The sequence below is a fragment of the Populus nigra genome, chromosome 10 (genome assembly GCF_951802175.1).
Source record: "Populus nigra chromosome 10, ddPopNigr1.1, whole genome shotgun sequence".
Lineage (NCBI taxonomy): Eukaryota > Viridiplantae > Streptophyta > Magnoliopsida > Malpighiales > Salicaceae > Populus > Populus nigra.
Window position 1 is genome coordinate 13,715,345 of NC_084861.1, and position 18,845 is coordinate 13,734,189.

The 18,845-nt window shown below is 34.5% G+C and overlaps 3 protein-coding genes and 1 pseudogene across 3 annotated transcripts; 3 read left to right on the plus strand and 1 right to left on the minus strand.

The window, feature by feature from the left end:
• The first annotated feature begins 3,897 nt into the window (after nt 1-3,897).
• On the plus strand, nt 3,898-5,895 carry LOC133704595 (large ribosomal subunit protein uL29-like). The gene is made up of 4 exons (XM_062129469.1): nt 3,898-4,051; nt 4,147-4,282; nt 5,121-5,277; nt 5,606-5,895. The coding sequence occupies exons 1-4, from the start codon at nt 4,048-4,050 to the stop codon at nt 5,678-5,680; spliced, it is 372 nt and encodes a 123-aa protein (XP_061985453.1). The 5' UTR covers nt 3,898-4,047; the 3' UTR covers nt 5,681-5,895.
• A 5,019-nt stretch (nt 5,896-10,914) lies between these two features.
• Nucleotides 10,915-12,935, plus strand: LOC133704061 (exocyst complex component EXO70H1-like). Its single transcript, XM_062128796.1, has one exon. The coding sequence runs from the start codon at nt 10,992-10,994 to the stop codon at nt 12,858-12,860; it is 1,869 nt and encodes a 622-aa protein (XP_061984780.1). The 5' UTR covers nt 10,915-10,991; the 3' UTR covers nt 12,861-12,935.
• A 400-nt stretch (nt 12,936-13,335) lies between these two features.
• Nucleotides 13,336-15,149, minus strand: LOC133705989 (probable pectate lyase 4). The gene is made up of 5 exons (XM_062131475.1): nt 14,963-15,149; nt 14,493-14,844; nt 14,110-14,320; nt 13,908-13,976; nt 13,336-13,709 (listed from the first exon to the last, which is right to left on the minus strand). The coding sequence occupies exons 1-5, from the start codon at nt 15,087-15,089 to the stop codon at nt 13,485-13,487; spliced, it is 984 nt and encodes a 327-aa protein (XP_061987459.1). The 5' UTR covers nt 15,090-15,149; the 3' UTR covers nt 13,336-13,484.
• Nucleotides 15,150-16,258: 1,109 nt separating this feature from the next.
• LOC133705331 (3-ketoacyl-CoA synthase 19-like) lies at nt 16,259-18,478 on the plus strand (annotated as a pseudogene).
• Nucleotides 18,479-18,845: the final 367 nt, after the last annotated feature.

Consider the following 18,845-nt stretch of genomic DNA (forward strand, 5'->3'; position numbering starts at 1 on the left):
CATTTATCCAACAACAGTGATAATTGCTTGGCGTTTGCCCCTGATCTTGAGTGTAAGTTCGGTCCACTTCAATCAAAAGTATGGTGATGGCCAAACCATGGCAGATATAGTTATTAAATGACTACAGGGCTTGCACCATAGAGGATTTAGGAGGAACAGATAAATTGTAATCGTTGGATTTTGTGGAATCCAAACAACGTACGACAAACAGAAATGTAAATGATCGGTTCAAAACAATTGAGGTTTCCGTTTGTTTATCCCTTAATGGAGTATTAGCCAAAGGACTGCAGATCTATTACTCTCTCAAACATAACTTGAATTACAGACTTGCTCCTCCAAGTCACAGTAAGAATGGCTAATGGCCGTGCGTACATTGAGGGCATTCCCGGCCCCTCAATGATTCTAGGTGGCCATATCAAATCTATATAGGACATCAAATCACATGTAACTTTGTTTCCTATGCATTTGGTAGTGATTGCATGTCTCTGTGTGTTACCGTAATACAAGCCCGATACAGGGATTTGCATGCTGTTTTCTGCTTGGACTGAACGAGGACAACAACCGAAGATAATCCAAGTCTGGATCGGAAGATGTCATCCACGTATTCCAATGAAAAAGCCAAGAGAGATCCGAACAGGGATTGTATTTTCTCACCTCAAAACATCAATCCAACACTAGATAATGTTTCCACACTTCTGTGGACTGTCTCTGTTTGAGCGGTTTTCTTGTGTGATATTATGATTTCTACTCCATGGATATCATTGAGGAGACAGGGTCACTAAATCATAAGATTTTGTGGTGCTTGGCTTGTGAACTACGATTTGTCAGCTTCTCTGCAATCACAGTCGTTTGGGGCCTGCAATTATTTTCGATGGCACCAATGAGTGAAGTGCCCTGTTCTTTTTCTCCTTTCGAGGTTTCATTTTTAATGTGACAATTCGTTCTCAATACTACCAAAAAAAAAACGAAATTTAGTAATTCTCAATTGAGCATAAATCCCTTCTTCTTATCAAATTTGTAATCTTCATTTGCAGATTCATTTTACGTGATTTCCCTCGTCAAGGTTATAAGACACGATCACTTCAATGCAGTAAAAGCAGCAATCAAGATCAAAATAGAATTCCTGTGCAACCAACTAGCGTTCATTGGTTATTAATAACCATACTATTAAACACCTTTTTAGTTATTCAAAAACCGGTTAGTCCAGTGAAAAAAACCCAAGTTAAAAGTGACAAGCCAATTCCATACCAAAACACACTCAAATCTGCAATCAAACAGCAAGAAAGAAGAAAAAATTTAGTGTGATTTCTCAATCAACCATTAAGGATAAAGCATGCAAACAAATTCTGTTCTTTAATTTCTCATAGACGGTCCTCTTCGATCCCGTTCAACTAAGGTGCTCGCGTGAGAGAAGAAGAGGAAAGGCATATACTGATATATTTATTTCTTGTCAAGTGATCGAAGAAACAAAAACACATGCTGATCAATTTGTCGAATAAAGACAAATATTAAAATCCCAAATCATTCCACGATACATGCATAAGATTTTCATAAATTTCTTAGTTGATCAGAAGTTAATAGCTTTTCCTTGATTTGAAAAATAGGTTTGATCTCAAAGTGCAATACCAAATTTAAAAGAATATGTATAGCCATCGAAGAAAATAATAATACAAGCAGCCTGTATTCTGCACATGTATTTAATTTCTGTCTTTCCAGAAGATCCCGACTCAATTCTAAAGATATCGAAGAAAGATCAAGAACGAAGAGCATGCAGTACTGGAAATTAGCATCTTCTCACTCGGTTGATTTCTCAACGATATACATGGGCACCTTGTCAAAACTTTGGGTCCAAGATGATGACTTATCAAAGCCATGATCATATGATCAAGCCCTCCATTGTTTTTCTTCAATATCGTTGTCAGTGAAGACTTTCATGGCCAACCATTAGGAATACAAACTGTGGTGGGTAGCACTTGCCACCACCAGCTGCCAGTTCCTAACCTAATGAAAATTACTAGAGATCCGATAAGATTTAAGAGGATAGAAAGTATCTCACATATTCTTTCTTTACCGCGTCTATGTTATTGAATTGATGTAACTTCAAGGGATTCTCTCTCTCGGATTCCTTTTCTCAGAGAGTTGAACATTGACTCGATATTGTCCTCCTGTCGCTCCAAAATCCCTTGTCTTTTTTCATTCGCATTTGTACATCTCTTAAATTCTTCGCATAGTTGGTTTAGGTAATAGAGGTAAAACTATCTCATTAATTTTTTTTCTAGGAATATGAACCCAAACAGTAACTTGATGGAGCCATGGAGCATTAATTATACTGTTGGATTGTTGAGCTATATATATATATATTAGTTAGATTAAATTAAAATTCGATGAATTCACCTAACCAATTTGAATTGATCCCAAATAGTGGATATGCTCCCATTCAAATTTAATTGGTTGAATTGTCAAATCAAACATCAACCTATAACTAAAAAAAAATTAATAAATAAACTAGGTGTATATATATATATATATATATATATATATATATATATATATATTCGACTCAGACTAAAAATTTTAAATGTAAAAATAAATATTAAGAATGCAAATAGTTTTTTAAAAAACAATTGCTAGCAAAAAATTAACCAACTATAATACGCCGACATGCACCATCTTATAAGAAAGAGGACACAACGACACATCCGATAATATAATTAAAGGATATGTTTGGCTATCAAAGGGGTCTGCATGCATCATCCAAACACTACAAACAACACCTATTAGCTAGCACATGAACGTGACTTACCAACACCTTTTTCAAATAAAATTATTGTTTTCTAAAATTGAAAAACCACAATGTCTTTTATGAACTTGAGAATCATAAAGAAAAAAAAAATCATAGTGAAAGTACACAATCATCCTATATGTATGTCTTGATTTTTATCTTTTTATAAAAGTATAGTAGTATTTCTGTTGTATTTCAAAGTGGAAAAAATAAAAATGAAAACCCATAAGTTAACAACTCATTTTTTTTTAACTTTAAGGGTAGATAAATATTTTAACAATTTCAATGTTTTTTAAAAGACTAAAAAACTCAAGAAATTATCAAATCTAGGGATAAAATTGTGAAAAAAATAGAAATACTAACATACCTCTAATCAACCTTTTAGGATTAATGGACTAATAATAAAGATCAAAACACTATCAATACCATTACAATTGTTTTTCAACTCAAGGACAAAAGATAATTTTACTAATTTCACTATAATAACCAATATTAAACTATGTTTATTGTTACAGTAAAAAACCAAAAAAACTTGTTTTTGTCAATGTTCTAGGTATCCCAAAAATAAATTACATAAATATTCACAACCAGAGTTCACAATCATATTAAATCAAGGCACAACAGTGAAATATTCTGTCTAAGGTTCTTAAAGACCTGTTCCTGTTTGTTTTTGTATTTCAAAAATATTTTTTAAAAAAATTGAATTTTTTATTTATTTATTTTTACTTCAAATTAAGTTTTTTTTGTATTTTTAAGTTATTTTAATGCGTTAATATCAAAAATAATTTTTAAAAAATAAAAAAATATTATTTTAATATATTTATAAATAAAAAACATTTTAAAAAATAACTATAACTACACATTCAAACTCGTAATTTACTTGAAAGACCTGAAGAATTCAGTTTTTCAAAAAAATCGGAAGCAAACAAGTGCCCTCATGATTGGATCCTGGGATCGCAATCAAATAATTACGTGGCTGGGCCTATAAATACACATATCAAGTTATCAACTGAAAGTATACATATAATGGCCCAACAACTCATTTAAGCCAGACCCATGCTGATAAAATCATCTTTGGCCCAAATATAACGAAATATTTTCTCGGGAGAATGGGCTAACCTAGTAAACTGAAGACTCGAAACCCAGCCCATTATCTCCTGCGCTCGATAAGTTCCTCAAAACCCTACGCTTATTTAGGGTTTCCGTATCCACCGAGAGGTAACACAGACAGCCGCATAGCCGTTGCCAGAGAGAGAGACGAAGCAATGGGTAACAAATCAAGAAAATGTCAAATCATTTGATTTGGATTAGGGTTTTGCTATTGTTTATTTCGACTTATGATTTATGATTTTTGTGAATGACAGCAAGAATCAAGGTTCATGAGTTGAGAAACAAATCAAAGGCAGATCTTTTGGCTCAGTTGAAGGATCTCAAAGCGGAGCTTGCTCTCCTTCGCGTTGCTAAGGTCACCGGAGGTGCTCCTAACAAGCTCTCCAAGATGTAAACACTCACAATCCCTTCACCTCTCTTTTTCTGCCTCTCCGCGTTTTTTTTTCACTGGAATGGATTGATTGATGGTACTAGTTCTGTGTTAAGTTTAATGGGTTTTTTTCTTGGTTCGTACTTATGGATTGAGGCAGTATTGGTTTTTTTTTTCCGAGCTTCCAAGCTGGATTTGCTCTTAGTTATTCGTTTAGGATTGACTTTAAGCTATATCAGCGTGCTTTATTGATTTAGGCAGCGTCTGGTGTCATTTTGGGCTGCTTTCTGTAATAAAATCAAAATGAAAATAATGTGTTCAAAAAATGTTTAAGTGATTTCAAGCATCTAGCCTGCCATTTTTTTTGGGGGGGGGGTGATGGTTTTGCTTTTGAAATTCAATATACAAGCCAAACTTGAACCATCTGTTTTCTTGTTTCCGTGGAAAGAAAAATTGAAGGCCTAGTTGCATGACTGTTAAAATCCGTGTTTGGTGTAACCTATTTTGACAATTAAGGTTTTAGTTTTATGAGCTATCAAGTAATGCTTTTTAATAACCAGTAAACTGACTGAAGTTAATAATCTTTGTTTTAGATATTGAATTCGCTAGCAAATATATACAGTGCTTGGTCATCTTTTTGAACAGGAAACTTGACAAGTTTCTACCTCTTTGAAGTGATAAATGAGTTTTTCTACTTTGGAAGTGAAAAATGCCTAGGTCTTATATAGGGCATGCACAGCTACTTCATGTTTTCTATTTATCTGTAGGTGGTGTGCCTCATTGATATTGTTTTATTCATTGTTTAAATTGATATTTATGTGTTTTCTTTCTTGTGTTGGGTCTTGATGTGGGGTGCAGCAAGGTTGTGAGGTTGTCCATTGCACAGGTGTTGACTGTTATTTCACAGAAGCAGAAGGCTATATTGAGGGATGCATACAAGAACAAGAAGTTTTTGCCTCTTGATCTGCGTCCCAAGAAGACCAGGGCCATCCGCAGGAGGCTTACTAAGCATCAGGTATCACTTCACCTTTGTTGAACTATTGTTTTATACATGAAACATAAAAGTGTTGAGAAGGTGATACATTACAGATGCGTGCTGGTAAGGATACACAACCAAGTTGGTTAGCACTGGCGTATTAATTAGGAACTCAGGTTTAAAATTGTTAGTGACATGTTCGATTTGAAATGAGCCTTTAAAGGATCTTAGTTTTTGTACATATCTCATTTTCAATGCCGCAAGAAACAAAATACCGAGCGGTTTGTGGAATTTGTTATTGGTTCCCCTTCTTTTTAATGTATATATAACCTTCTTGCATGACGTCTTGATATGCCTGTTTATGCAGCTATCATTGAAGACTGAGCGCGAAAAGAATAAAGAGATGTACTTCCCAATGAGAAAGTATGCTATTAAGGTGTAGGGTGCATCCATAGCATAGAGAGGCTATTTTGATTTCTTTCTTGAACCTATTCTGTTGACAAGTTTTGATTTTGATGGTATTTGTGAACTGGAGCTCCTCTTTTTTTCAATCTATGCTTTTATACTTTTGGGGAGGGTGTATCTCACTCTAAACAAGAAGCTAGATTTATCTTGGAATTGCAGCTGAAGAGTATTTCTGCTCATTTGTTTGTGAAATCGCGTGCGCAGCCTGTGTTTAGGGTTTGTTCCAAACGTCGCCTGACCTCTTACAGTTGCAGTAATAAATAATAACTGGGGGTGGAGACGTGTAGTGGACACTTTATCAAAACTAATTATGTGAGAAATATTGCCAAAAACATATAAAAAATAGATACTTCAAATATAAAAAATAGTAAAAAAAAAAGAAAACTACTTTCAAGAAAACTCACGTTAAAGTTAAAACATGAAAATATCATAAATTTCAATTGAAACAGCCAAAAAAATCAATATTTATTGAAGAAAAGTTGCATGCAAATCTAACAGGTCGATAATAATTGCAAAGAATGAAAATATTTAACATAAAAAAACTTGGTTGTAAATATTATGATTCTCCAGATCTAGCAAACCATCAGCCCCTTCCCAAACTCCCTCGCGTCGTACGCTCTCCACTTTTGAAATAAAATTGGTCGGCTGCTTTAACTTGGTGAGCTACGGTATGAATGGCGGGGAGGAAATGAGGGAGATAGTGGTCTGGGTTTACAGTTTTTCTTGGCAGGAGGACGATGAAGAGGGGAATTAATTCTCTGGGTGATGAAGTTGGCTACGGGTATGGTTGATAATTGCGATGGAAAAAAAAGAAAAAGAAAGGAAGGCTAGGGACGGTGGTGAGGATATGGTGGAGATGAGGTTGGCTTGTGTGGCTGCTGGACAGTAGGTTTTGGAAGAATGGCTACTTTGGGTTTTTTGTTTTTTTAATGAACAGTGCTTTGTTTTATTTTTATTTTTTTTTAAATTCAGTTTAGTTTTTTTTTTTAAATAACAACAGAATGAAAAGAAAATAATCACACCCTAGAAAATAAAAAAGAAAGAAAAATTTTAATTATTAAAAAAAATGTGTTCGTTTTTAGGAGGCGTGTGGACTCTTTAATCATGATTAAATCTTACCAAAAACAGATGAAAATACTATGAGCAAAAAAATAAAACATCAAATTAAATTCTAGCGAAGATAAAAAAAGAAAGAAAAAAAAATGAAATATTAATTATCAAAAGATTATATGTTATGTGATCAATACAATAAAATCTTACTAAGTTCTTAACAAATATTATTTTATTAGTTTCGGAGAATATTATTAAATTTTAGAAAGATTATTATTTATATATTTTTTAAAAGTGTGATTTTTTACAGTGATGAAAAAAAAAAAAACTAACCACCCGCGTAACAATAAGTGATTGGCTGGTTAGTAGTAATAAGTATAATAATATCATTATTCTATGTAAATAGAAAAATGCACAATAATAATCTTAAACCGAATGGATATTCTTCCTACCCCTCGAATCAATCCCTTGAAACATTGAATTAAAAACGATAGTTTCGGTTAATAATATTGATTTTAGTATTCATATTGTCGTTATTCGAAAGAAATCTTGTACGCATGTGATATATGGTCCTGCATGTGTATATATATATATACGAGTCCTATCAAGATACGCGATAGATCATCCAATCTACTATTTATCAGCACGCTTTTGAGTTTTCACAAAAAAAATGTTATTTTTTTATTAGAAGAAGATGACTTTTTTTGCTCGTTTTTTGGATGACACGTAAAATCTATAGAGTCCGGCCAAAACTGGGGGGGAATGCTCCTTATGGTCAGACATTCCTGCGGCCATGAGGAAGAGCCTCCACCTTTCATTTTATTCTCATTTCAACTCTCGATTCTCAAGCTTTGGCGTTGCTAGTGGCTAGCGCCTCTCCTCTATATATATATTTCTTCTGTGTATTTATCAAGCAATATCTATATTATTTTTCATGTGCATGAACCTTATCTGAGGTCGTTAACCTCCTGTAGAATGCCATTCATTTGCCTCCAAAAATTGGGTCAACATGTGTGCTTGGCTTGATATTTGAGATCTCAGAAAGTCAATGATCTCCATAATTTCTAGGTGGAATAAGAGTTCAAACCCCATAAAACAGATGAAAGCTTCCCCAGTTGAAGCAAAACTAGATAAATTCTCATGGTTGCTGAAGAATTGAGGTTGCCCATCAAAGTTAAAACGAATTGATATCAGACGTCCTAGTCCTTACGCAATTAACAAGGAAAAAACTCGCCATAGAAGAACCTGCTAAGCAGGAAAAAACTCGCCATTGAATGTATTGTTTTGGAACTGTACAAGATATTTAATTTTGAGAATTTAAAACGATTAAGAAAGTTTGCATCGAGCTATGTATTTGAATGGCAGCTATGTCCCTTCTCCCAAGTCTCAGTCTCTTTTTGCTTGTCACAAACCACCAGGTGCGTTGTTTTTGTTTGTTTTTTTTTTGTTGAGTAGTTTGGTCAAAATAATCTTTGACAGTTTATCATATTCATGAGTGCTTATCAAGCATATCGTCTTCTTAGAGAGTATAAACTATCGAATTCAATGACAGTTTTAAATTAATTACACGTCATTTTTTGGTCAAGAGCAAAGACAATCAGAAAAACATTATGGGAAACATTTTAATGTAGTTACTTGACCGAGTGGAACCATTGATACCAGTGTGATTTAAGCTAAAATAGTTAAACAATAGAAAGCCGAATCCTTGTTTTGCATGCTTGCAGTCATTTTCCCAGGAAACTTCATGACGTTCGAATAAATCCCATGAAGTTAAAGTAAAAAACAATGCCTCTTCACCTCCACACTTGGAGATCGAATGTTTTTTTAAACTTGAGGACCTAAGAACCTTGACCGATTACTTGAGCCCCGAGGACGTTTAGGGCTTAAATTTATAGCTCCATTTGATTTTCAAAGTAGCTAGGTTGATAACCAGGAAGATGTGAATGCTACCATGTATCAGAAACATGTGAATAAAAATTAGATAACACTCTGCTGAAACTGATATTTTTAAAGGAAAAGACTTGCAAAATTGTGATCTCTTAAATTGATCTATTTGTATAGTAACTATAATTTGAAAATGATTAGGAATATATACTTGAGTTCATTCAGAAGATTCGGGTCAAGTCTAGGTTTTGAAAACTAGCTAAATTAAATGGGTTTTTAATTATAGGCAAGAATCGAGCATTAGAGAATCAGTCTAACCCCACTATATATATATATATATATATATATATATATATATATATAGTTTTTCCATGCTGTTTCCAGCTTCCCTTTCTTCTCAACAGACAATTAAAAAAATATTAGTCTTAATCCACATCTTAAAAAAAAAAAAATTTAAAATCACCTTGAATAACACTCAACTTTGAAATCCTTGCAATAAATATTTCGTCCGAAAAACAACAAATGGTAGGTTGCAGGCGCAGCCCGGCTCCAATGCAAAAAAAACAAAAAAAAAAAAAAAGGAGAAAGAAATCTCCACAAGAAATTCTCCTATGTAACAGTGCAGCTAGCCATATATAGTCACAGCGTCGTTCAAACATATTTTCCCCTGGAGATATCAATAGCAGAGTTCTAAAATGGAGAGTGGGGAGCCAAAGAGTCTCAGCAGATTTCTTGCCCGTCTAGCATGCACTTCGCAAGTCATTCGACTATAAAAAAAACAAAGAAATTCTGAATAAAGTGTGTTGCTCAAGTCATATTTAAGGTGAAAACCAGTTTTCTTCTCCTGTTTAGTTTTCTTTTCCTTTTACAGTTTTTTTCTTTCTTTCAGTAAACAATCGGGAAGAACTAAAAAGAATTAAAAAAAAAAAACAAATAAGAAATGCTCAAATTATAACTATTTTTCATTAAAAAAAATCAAAACTATAGTTCATAATAATCATCTTAATATCTTATATTTATAATAATTTAACTAAAAAATATTAATTTGAATTTCATTCAAATTAAGAATTATCATAAATAACTAAAACTTTTTATATTAGATTTATAATAAAAATAAACAAATTTTATGACACTAAGAAATATAAAAAAGTAAAAATAGAAATTAATGTTTTGTTAAAAGCGTGCATATAAAATAAAAATATCTTACTAGTTATCATTTTAGTTTATTTTTTTAAAAAAAAAATGGAAGAATTCTAAAGAGAAATTGTAAAGTGTGTTCTCAGAACTCGGTATAAACTTAAAGAGCTAGAAAACTAAATTTTCAATTATTCGAAAGACAAATTTTATATTTGAACAAGAAATTCCAACTTCCCGAATTAATTATTTTTTCAAAAAAACGGAGTCTTTCTCTGTTTTTAAATAGTCTCTCGATATCTCAAGAAACTCATCATGAATTACTAATCAATGCCTAAGCAATAAATAATAATTTTCTAAACAATATCGGTAGTAGCCAACTGTCTGGTTCTAAGACTGGCTAAGCACGACTTTGCCTGGTAAACCCGGCCCCTTTTTTATATAAAGGAATATTGCAACGAGACTGAACACAAAATAGCAATAAATAAGAGCGTTTTAAAACAAGTCTCTCTCTCTCTCTCTCTCTCTCTCTCTCTCTCTCTCTCTCACACATATTCAAATTATCATCAATTAGTGAAGAACAAGTCGCATTACTGGACTTCAATGATGAAAGATTTCATCTCTCTACGAGGGTGTCAATTTCTTTTACATCATAAAATGTGATACCAAAACATTTATTTAAATGAGATAAATCCTCGATAAAAGGGGAGATAAAATCCGAAAAAAATAGTAAAAAAAAATAATAAATAAATCTAGAATAGATTTGAAGTTCTTAAAGTACACAAGAAAGATAGAGAGTTGAAAGGGCTGTAATTGGTGAAACAATAGTGTATTGTTTGTTTTTTTTTTTTGTAGAAAAAATATTTTTTTTTAATTTTTTTATATTTTTAGATATTTTAATATGTTGTTATTAAAAATAATTTTTAAAAAATAAAAAAATTATTTTAATATATTTTTAAATTAAAAATATTTTAAAACAGCTACTGCACTCTCAATCTAGCTTTATCCAATAATATCCAACTTGAGTTGGTCAATGGTTTCAGGCCTAACAGTGCAAGAAAACAACCTTCCTCAATTGGAAACTTAGGAGCTCCTCTTCCCTATATAACCCCCACCCATAACAAACACTCAATAACAACAACCAATAACTGTAAGCTTCCTCCTTGAGTTGAATTACAAACTCTCCTTCCTTACTTTTGAGCTCCCATTTTCAGGGCTCAATGGTTCGGTCCGAGACTCCGAAGAGCGTTGCAGCAAGAAGAGGGATGTTAGCCCACTTTTTTGCATCCTCTAAAACACGCTCGTTTTCCTCTTCATTTTCAACCCTTTCCACTCCTTCCTCCTCTTCCCACAAGCTCTCCAAATCCGTGACGGAGAAAACTATAGAAAAGGCTGAATTGATCATCACCAAATGGGACCCGAACTCTTCATCTATCACCAGAGTCACCTCCCTCTTCCACGGTAACAGAGATGAAGCCGAAGATTTTCTCTCAAGTGTCAGGGACTTGCGTCGAGCAATGCACACATTAGTCTCTGAGCATTCCACCTCTGTTATGCTTGCGCTTTCTCAGAAACTCATGGAAATGGCCATGGCAAGACTCCAAAAAGAATTCTATCAGATATTGGCTGCAACACGCGATCAACTGGATCCAGAGTCTATTTCAGTTCGATCACCGGATGGCTCGATCGAAGATGAGAATGAGCTTGGATCGGAAGAAGAGTTCAAAACAGCCGGTGAGTCCATCACTAATGTGGTGAGAGTCGTAGCAGTTGCCATGTCAGATCTCAAATCTATAGCTGATTGTATGATAAGTTCTGGCTACAGCATTGAGTGTGTCAAAATATACAAACTTGTCAGAAAATCAGTAGTAGATGAAGGATTGTATCTGCTAGGAATCGAAAAATTCAGGTCTTCTCGAATTCACAAAATGAATTGGGAAGCACTCGAGCATATGATAAAGAGCTGGATGAATGCAGTGATTGCTGTAAAAACACTCCTTAGTGGAGAAAAAGCTCTCTGTGATCATGTGTTTTCGGCATCTCAAACAATCAAGGAATCATGCTTTTCTGAGATAACCAAAGGAGCAATAAATCTATTTAGATTTCCTGTGCATGTAGCCAAGTGCAAGAAATTGCCAGAGAGGATTTTCCCGCTGATGGAACTCTACGAAGCAGTCTCTGATCTCCAGCCAGAGGTAGAGTTGATTTTCAACTCTGAATCAACCTCAGATATTAAACTGCAAGTTGTTTCATCACTACATGGACTTGGCGAGTCAATCCGTGCCATTCTTTCTGACTTTGTATCAACAATTCAAAACGACTCGTCAAAAACTCTAATCGTGGGTGGTGGGATTCACCCACTGACCCAAAAGGTTACGAGTTACATATCTTCACTTGCAGATTACAGCAGGATTCTCTCTGACATTGTTTCCGATTCTCCACCACCAAGGGATACAGCTTTGCCTGAAGCTTACTTCGAGAGTCCAACCTCTGATTCCGGTTTAACACCAGCAGTTTCAGTGCACCTAGCTTGGCTCTTATTTGTCCTTTTATGCAAGCTTGATAGGAAAGCAGAAGTGTACAAAGATATGTCCTTGTCATACCTATTCCTAGCTAACAATGTTCAGATTGTCCTCGACAAGGTCTGTACGACTCACCTTAACGTGCTTCTCGGTGAAGATTGGGTGTTCAAGCATGCCAAGAAGGTTATACAATATGCTTCCACCTATGAAACAATGGCATGGGGTAAGGTATTCTCATCTCTACCAGACATAAATTCTCCACCACTATCACCTGAAGAAGCAAAGGAATGCTTTCAGAGGTTTAACGCAGCTTTTGAAGAAGCATACAAGAAACAAATATCATGGGTTGTGCCAGATAGGAAGTTGAGGGATGAATTGAAGGTGTCAATTGCGAAGGAACTTATACCAGCATACAGAGAGTTTTATGACACGCACAGGATGATGTTGCGGGAGAATAATTTTGAGATGTTTGTAAGGTTCACGCCTGACGATCTTGGGAATTACATCGCGCATTTGTTTCATGGAACTGCCCTTTCAGGCAGCTCCCCACCTCCTACTCCGCGATAATGTAAATCCAAGTGAAATCATATAATAAATACATTTCAAAAACACCATTATAGAATCTATTAACTTCCTTTCCAATCATGTCTTTTTGTGAATTTCGTACGGTACAATAGGCAGTCAGCCAATGCCGCAGAAAATTAACTATAATCCCTTTGAATTTCTTCTCCTATTCTGCACAGATGTTGATTTTATTTGCAGTTTGCAAACAGGTATATCAGAATGATTATTTTTAGCTGATAAAATATGGCTAAATATCCAAATAGGTGAAGCACATATACAGATTTCAACTGAAAATTTTTAAATATGAATGAAGGGTATAGATCAAGTTGAAAGTCAACGAACCTGTGAAGATATCAGCTACAATATCAGTCAACCAGGGGAAAAAAAATGCAAAGGCCAAAGCCAACCTGGGTAAGTTGAGGATGTCTAAGTTGATTGACCACGTTTTAGAACAAGATTTTAAAGTTTGATATATATCTAAGATCAAGGAATTTGTAACCCAGCATTACCTTTTTTACTTGACACATCAGTATATGTTTTTGTTGGTCGAAATCACAAACAGATATAAAGCTCGAAAATACATATGGAACTACGCAACTATCTACATCTATGGAACTACGCAACTATCTACATCCCTGCTGGTCGAGGAATAGATTGCCAACCAGTGCAGATTTGGAGGACATCTTTCAGAGAATCCAAGGGGGACTCCAGGGTCCAAGTTGGATAATATTCACCTGGATGGAACACACAGTTTTCTCCAACACCTTGTAATAAGCATGATTGAGCTCCATTCAGCAATACATCTCCTTCAGATCTTATTAAACCAGAACTAGCCCCTTGTCTGTCTGCCGCCTGTGAATCATTACACACAAGTGAAAGAAAAACAATCCGGGATGAGGAACCCGATGTAATATGCAACGAAACCTATTTGACATAGAATAGATTTCATTCGGCAGATACTGATCTGCAATATTCTAGACGAAAGCATTCAGGTTATTCGACAAAAAATAAAAGGCCTGAGGTATAATAAGTAAAAGAGCATCACATTACCTTTTCTGTGTAAAATTCAAAAGTCTTTTTCTTCTGTCCTGCTTCATATATATTGCATTGAGAATATATCTGATGAAACGCAATAGAATGAGACTACAATTTAGAAGCTGCATATCCTGCTGCAAATCGTTGGTCTCACCTTTATATGAAAACACACACACACACGTTTAATCACAACAAAGCACCGTTCTCCTTTTCCTACCTGGGCTTCTACACTTGCACAAACAGCATAAATTCCCCAATTCCTTGTATAGTTGTTGTACAAATGAACTTTCCCGAATCTAAGACGCGGATGTCTTTGCCTTGTTCCATTAAAAAAACAATGATGAATTGTCACTCTTATGCATCTATCACCAACATGAGATGCATCTGCTCCAATCAGCATTGTCTTGTCATGTTGTGCAAAATAACACCTAGTACAACATCAACAAAGAAAGGAAAAAACCCTTTATAATCCAACATTAGCAAACAAGGATTAAATAACCTTTCAAAAAAAGAAAATGCCTTGTTCTTCTTCTAAAAACACAAGAAGTCGAAAGGAATAAAAAAATAAGAATCCTGCATTTAAGAAATGGGAAAACTTACCTTGAAACAGTGATATCAGTGCTTTGTCTGGTAATATCAATAAGACCATCATCATAATCACGAAGACTACATCGATCAATCCAAATATGTCTAGAATTAGGCTTTATTTGGATGCCATCAATATCATGTCCTCTACCACCTTCAAATTCCAGGTTACAGACAATTACGTGTTCACATTCTTTCAATCTTAATCCTTTACCTGCAACCTTAATTCTTTGACCTCTGCCATCTATTGTTTTATAAGATGACACGCTTAATTGTGACACAAGATTAATTGTACCAGAAACCTCGAAAACAATCCACAATGGTTCTTGTCTCCTGCAACCCTCTCGTAGTGATCCTGGCCCATCATCTAAAAAACAACATGAACATATATAATTCGATTATTTTAAGGTTGTTAATGAAGGATTAATTAATTTTTTATCAAGGAAACGATTGATTGGAAAAGAAAGTTTGAGAGGAGAAAAGACCAGCCAAGGTGGTGACAGAGTAGAGAGGACCGTGGAGGCCACCGATGGAGAACCGGCCAAACCCTTCTGCTCGACCGGCCATGGCTCTCAAGCTGGAATCCACGTCAGCGTAAGGCAGCGTGGCCATTTGCTTTTTCTGCTTTGTTCGTTGCTTATGGAATTGAGAACTTTGTTTTCGTTTATTAGTCGGCAGGAAATATTCAAAGCTGAACAGTTTATTAACAGCATTTACGGAGTTTTATAAAAATTTAATTTAATTTATTTAAAATTAATTTTTTAAAAATTATTTTAATATATTAATATCAAAAATATTTTTAAATAAATAAAAATATATATTATTTTAATATATTTTTAAATAAAAAATACTTTAAAAAATAAATAATACTAAAAAAAACCCAATTAACGGAATTACCTTTGAAAGGTCAAGTTTAACATTTTGACACGTCATGGATTGCTTTATTTGCCCTTTTCTTTATTTCTTTCTCTCTGTTTTTTTCCCCAATTAGGGCCCCGAGACCCAAAATTGGGTGGGGGTGAAGTGTCAAACCTTGGGCCTGCCATCACCATTGACCCAGCAGAGGCCAGCAAGCTGTTAATGAGACTTCTGCGACCCAATTAGGCCAGGTTTGACCCGCGAATCGTGAAAAATAAGGATGTAATATACAATAAAGGAAGCCCAAAAGTGACTAGCTAGACAGGCTCACGTTGCTTATCTGCTGGTGAGCGGGGCTGCAATTTTCTAGCCCTCCCCCTCCTGGCACGAGCTGTGTACATGTTAAGTGCTTAAGTGGTCAAGAACAGGGTTGTCAGAGACCTCCGTCCTGCTCATTAATTTATCTCGAAGAAAATTGCAGCTTCATCAACCTCATTTATGGCATTTATTGTCTCTAGCTATAAAAAGGCTGTTGTGAATGCGATAGGCAAAGGGTTTTTTTTACCAGCCTCAAACTTTCCGTGGATTGGTGCAATGTTTACGGCTTTGCCCCGGCAATCTCAAATCTTGGCAGGCTGTGGCTGTGGCTGTGGCTGTCCAGCAATACTTAAGCAACCAAGTTGTAATTGGCAGTTTTCTGTAATTATTAATTTTAATAATTTGGGACTTGCTGATCAAGACAAAATAAGAACAATGCTATAAGAAATCGCCTACTTCGTGCGTATAAAATCATTCTTGTTCATTTTGCTCTTCCGAATTAGAAATCTGTGTGCATGTGAAATCGTGGACGATGGTTTCAGCGTGTAAATGTCAATTATCCGGTCCATTTGTTTAGTACTTTGCTATAGGCCTGCCCCCAAACAATGGCTCTGGCGTGCATATCTACAACTTCAATTTACTGTATGTAACAATTCGTGGAGGTTGTGAGAGATTTTTCTTTCAACAATCCCAAGTTTTGACTGAACCAGCAAGCAGATAGACATGTGGAGCCGATCATGATATTTTGCCTTCTCTTCTTCATTGTTTTCTGCCTTCGTAAGTTGGTTTTTCAGAACAGAGAAGCCTGCTGCTATATGATGGCTTATGAATGCTACAAAGCTCCATAGGATAGGAAGCTTGACACAGACACTTGTGCAAGAATAGTCCTCAGAAATAAGAACCTGGGGCTACAAGAATACAAATTTCTCTTAAAAACTATTGTTAGCTCGGGCATTGGTGAAGAAACGTATGGCCCTAGAAACGTTATCTCAGGCCAAGAGGATTCTCCGACCCTGAAAGACTCCATTTCGGAAATGGATGGTCTCATCTTTGACACGCTCGACAAGCTATTTGCCAAAACAGGAATTTCTCCATCGGAAATTGACATACTTGTTGTCAATGTTTCTTTGTTCTCTCCTGCACCTTCTCTGACAGCTCGAGTAGTTAATCGTTACAAGATGAGATCAAACGTTAAAACTTTCAACCTCTCCGGAATGGGCTGCAGTACAAGCATTGTAGCCATTGATCTGGTGCAACACTTGTTCAAGTCATACAAGAATGCCTTCGCTATTGTTGTGAGTACAGAATCATTAGGTTCAAATTGGTACCAAGGCAAAGAAAAATCCATGATGCTCCTCTTCCGTTCAGGAGGTTGCTCAATGCTATTCACAAACAACAGTGCTTTAAAACATCAAGCTATCTTCAGATTGAAACATGTCGTGCGTACGCATCTTGGCTCAAACGACGAGGCCTACGGATGCTGCATACAAGTAGCAGATGACCTTGGCTACAAAGGTTTTCTCCTTACTAAAAGCCTTAAAATATCTGCTGCTAAGGCTCTTGCTGCGAATCTTCGTGTCTTGTTACCTAAAATATTACCACTAAGTGAACAACTTCGCTGTGTTTATGTATCTCGTCAACAGAACAAAACCAAAAGGAACAGTCTTCAAGAAATGGGAGCAGGCTTGAATCTGAAGACTGGAGTGGACCATTTCTGTGTACACCCAGGTGGACGGGCAGTTATTGATGAGGTTGGGAAAAGTTTAAGCCTCAGTAATTATGATCTCGAGCCAGCTAGAATGGCACTTCATCGATTTGGCAATACATCAGCTGGTGGCCTTTGGTATGTTTTAGCCTACATGGAGGCTAAGCAGAGGCTTAAGAAAGGTAATAAAATACTAATGATCAGTCTGGGCGCAGGTTTCAAGTGCAACAACTGTGTTTTCGAGGTAACGAGGGACCTGAAGGATGCCACTGTTTGGAAAGACAGCACAGAACAGAAGAATGCTATGTTAATTTTCTGGAATTTATTTTTAAAAAAATTATTTTTAAAATTTTTTTATATTTATTTAATATTAGAAAAGTTAGTTAAAAAAAAATATATCTTTTAAAAATTATGAAAAATTTAGAAATATTATATTATTTACTGATTATATCAAATTTGGTCCTCAAATTTTTGATTGATATATATATTTTGTTTTGAATATTTATTTTTTAATTTCATCTCTTAAAATTTAATTTTTATATTAAATTTGGTCCTTATTTTTATAATTTTTCTTTGCTTTTTTCTTATTATTTTTTTATTAAAATTTTTATCTATCAAATTTGGTCCTCATTCTTTTGATTGTTACTTATTTTTTTTGAAATAATTTATGAAATGTTAATTATTATTATTTTAATTTCTTCATCTTTCAATTTTTTTTTATTTTTTAGATTTGATTTCTATTATTTTGATTATTATTTATTTTATTAGAGATAATTTATGAAATTATATTTTTTTTTCAATTTCATTCTCATTCAACTTTTTAATTTGTAATATTTGTTTCTTATTATTTTAATAAACTTGAGAAAAATAAAATATTAATAAGTTATTTTCCAGCTCATTTTTCATTACATAACCAAATACTAGAAAATGTTTTCCAACTTATTTTCCATAACACTATTAAACATCAAAAAATAATTCACTTTCTTGAAATTTACTTTTTAAAATTTTACTTTTTTAAAAAAAATGGGTACAATATCCTCCAGAAACCACTGTCAATCCATTCATTGCATAGTATAATTGGGTCATTGACGAATATCTCAGCTTTGTTAGATTTCAATAGATGCTAGGCTTGTCTAGATTTTCCCATTTTTTTTCTAACATTCTTCACATAATCTGTGTTTTTTTTTATATCATCGTGTTTTATACATTTTTTTTTAAAATCGAAGTTTAAAAAAGAACAAAAGGAGATAATGACTCAATATATTAAAACCAAGCTCTTCTTAATTTGATGGGATTTTAAGTATGCCATTTAACAGAGGCTACAAGCTAAGAACAAAAGCAGGACTTTATTTGCCCTGTCATTATTTTTTTGGCACAAGAAAAGGAGCTGAAAATATTTGCTTCAGTATTAATTAGCATCCTAAGGGAATTTATAATTTTGGCATTGACATAATATCGGCCATAATTATTAAACTCGGATCGGCTTG

Coding starts and splice junctions, on each gene's coding strand:
- LOC133704595 (XM_062129469.1), top strand. Junction 4,283..5,120: donor CCTAACAAGCTCTCCAAGAT/GTAAACACTCAC, acceptor TGTGGGGTGCAG/CAAGGTTGTGAGGTTGTCCA. Junction 5,278..5,605: donor GGAGGCTTACTAAGCATCAG/GTATCACTTCAC, acceptor CTGTTTATGCAG/CTATCATTGAAGACTGAGCG.
- LOC133704061 (XM_062128796.1), top strand. CDS start 10,992: ATGGTTCGGTCCGAGACTCCGAAGAGCGTTGCAGCAAGAAGAGGGATG.
- LOC133705989 (XM_062131475.1), bottom strand. CDS start 15,089: ATGGCCACGCTGCCTTACGCTGACGTGGATTCCAGCTTGAGAGCCATG. Junction 13,977..14,109: donor GTGCAAGTGTAGAAGCCCAG/GTAGGAAAAGGA, acceptor GCGTTTCATCAG/ATATATTCTCAATGCAATAT. Junction 13,710..13,907: donor TTGAATTTTACACAGAAAAG/GTAATGTGATGC, acceptor AATGATTCACAG/GCGGCAGACAGACAAGGGGC.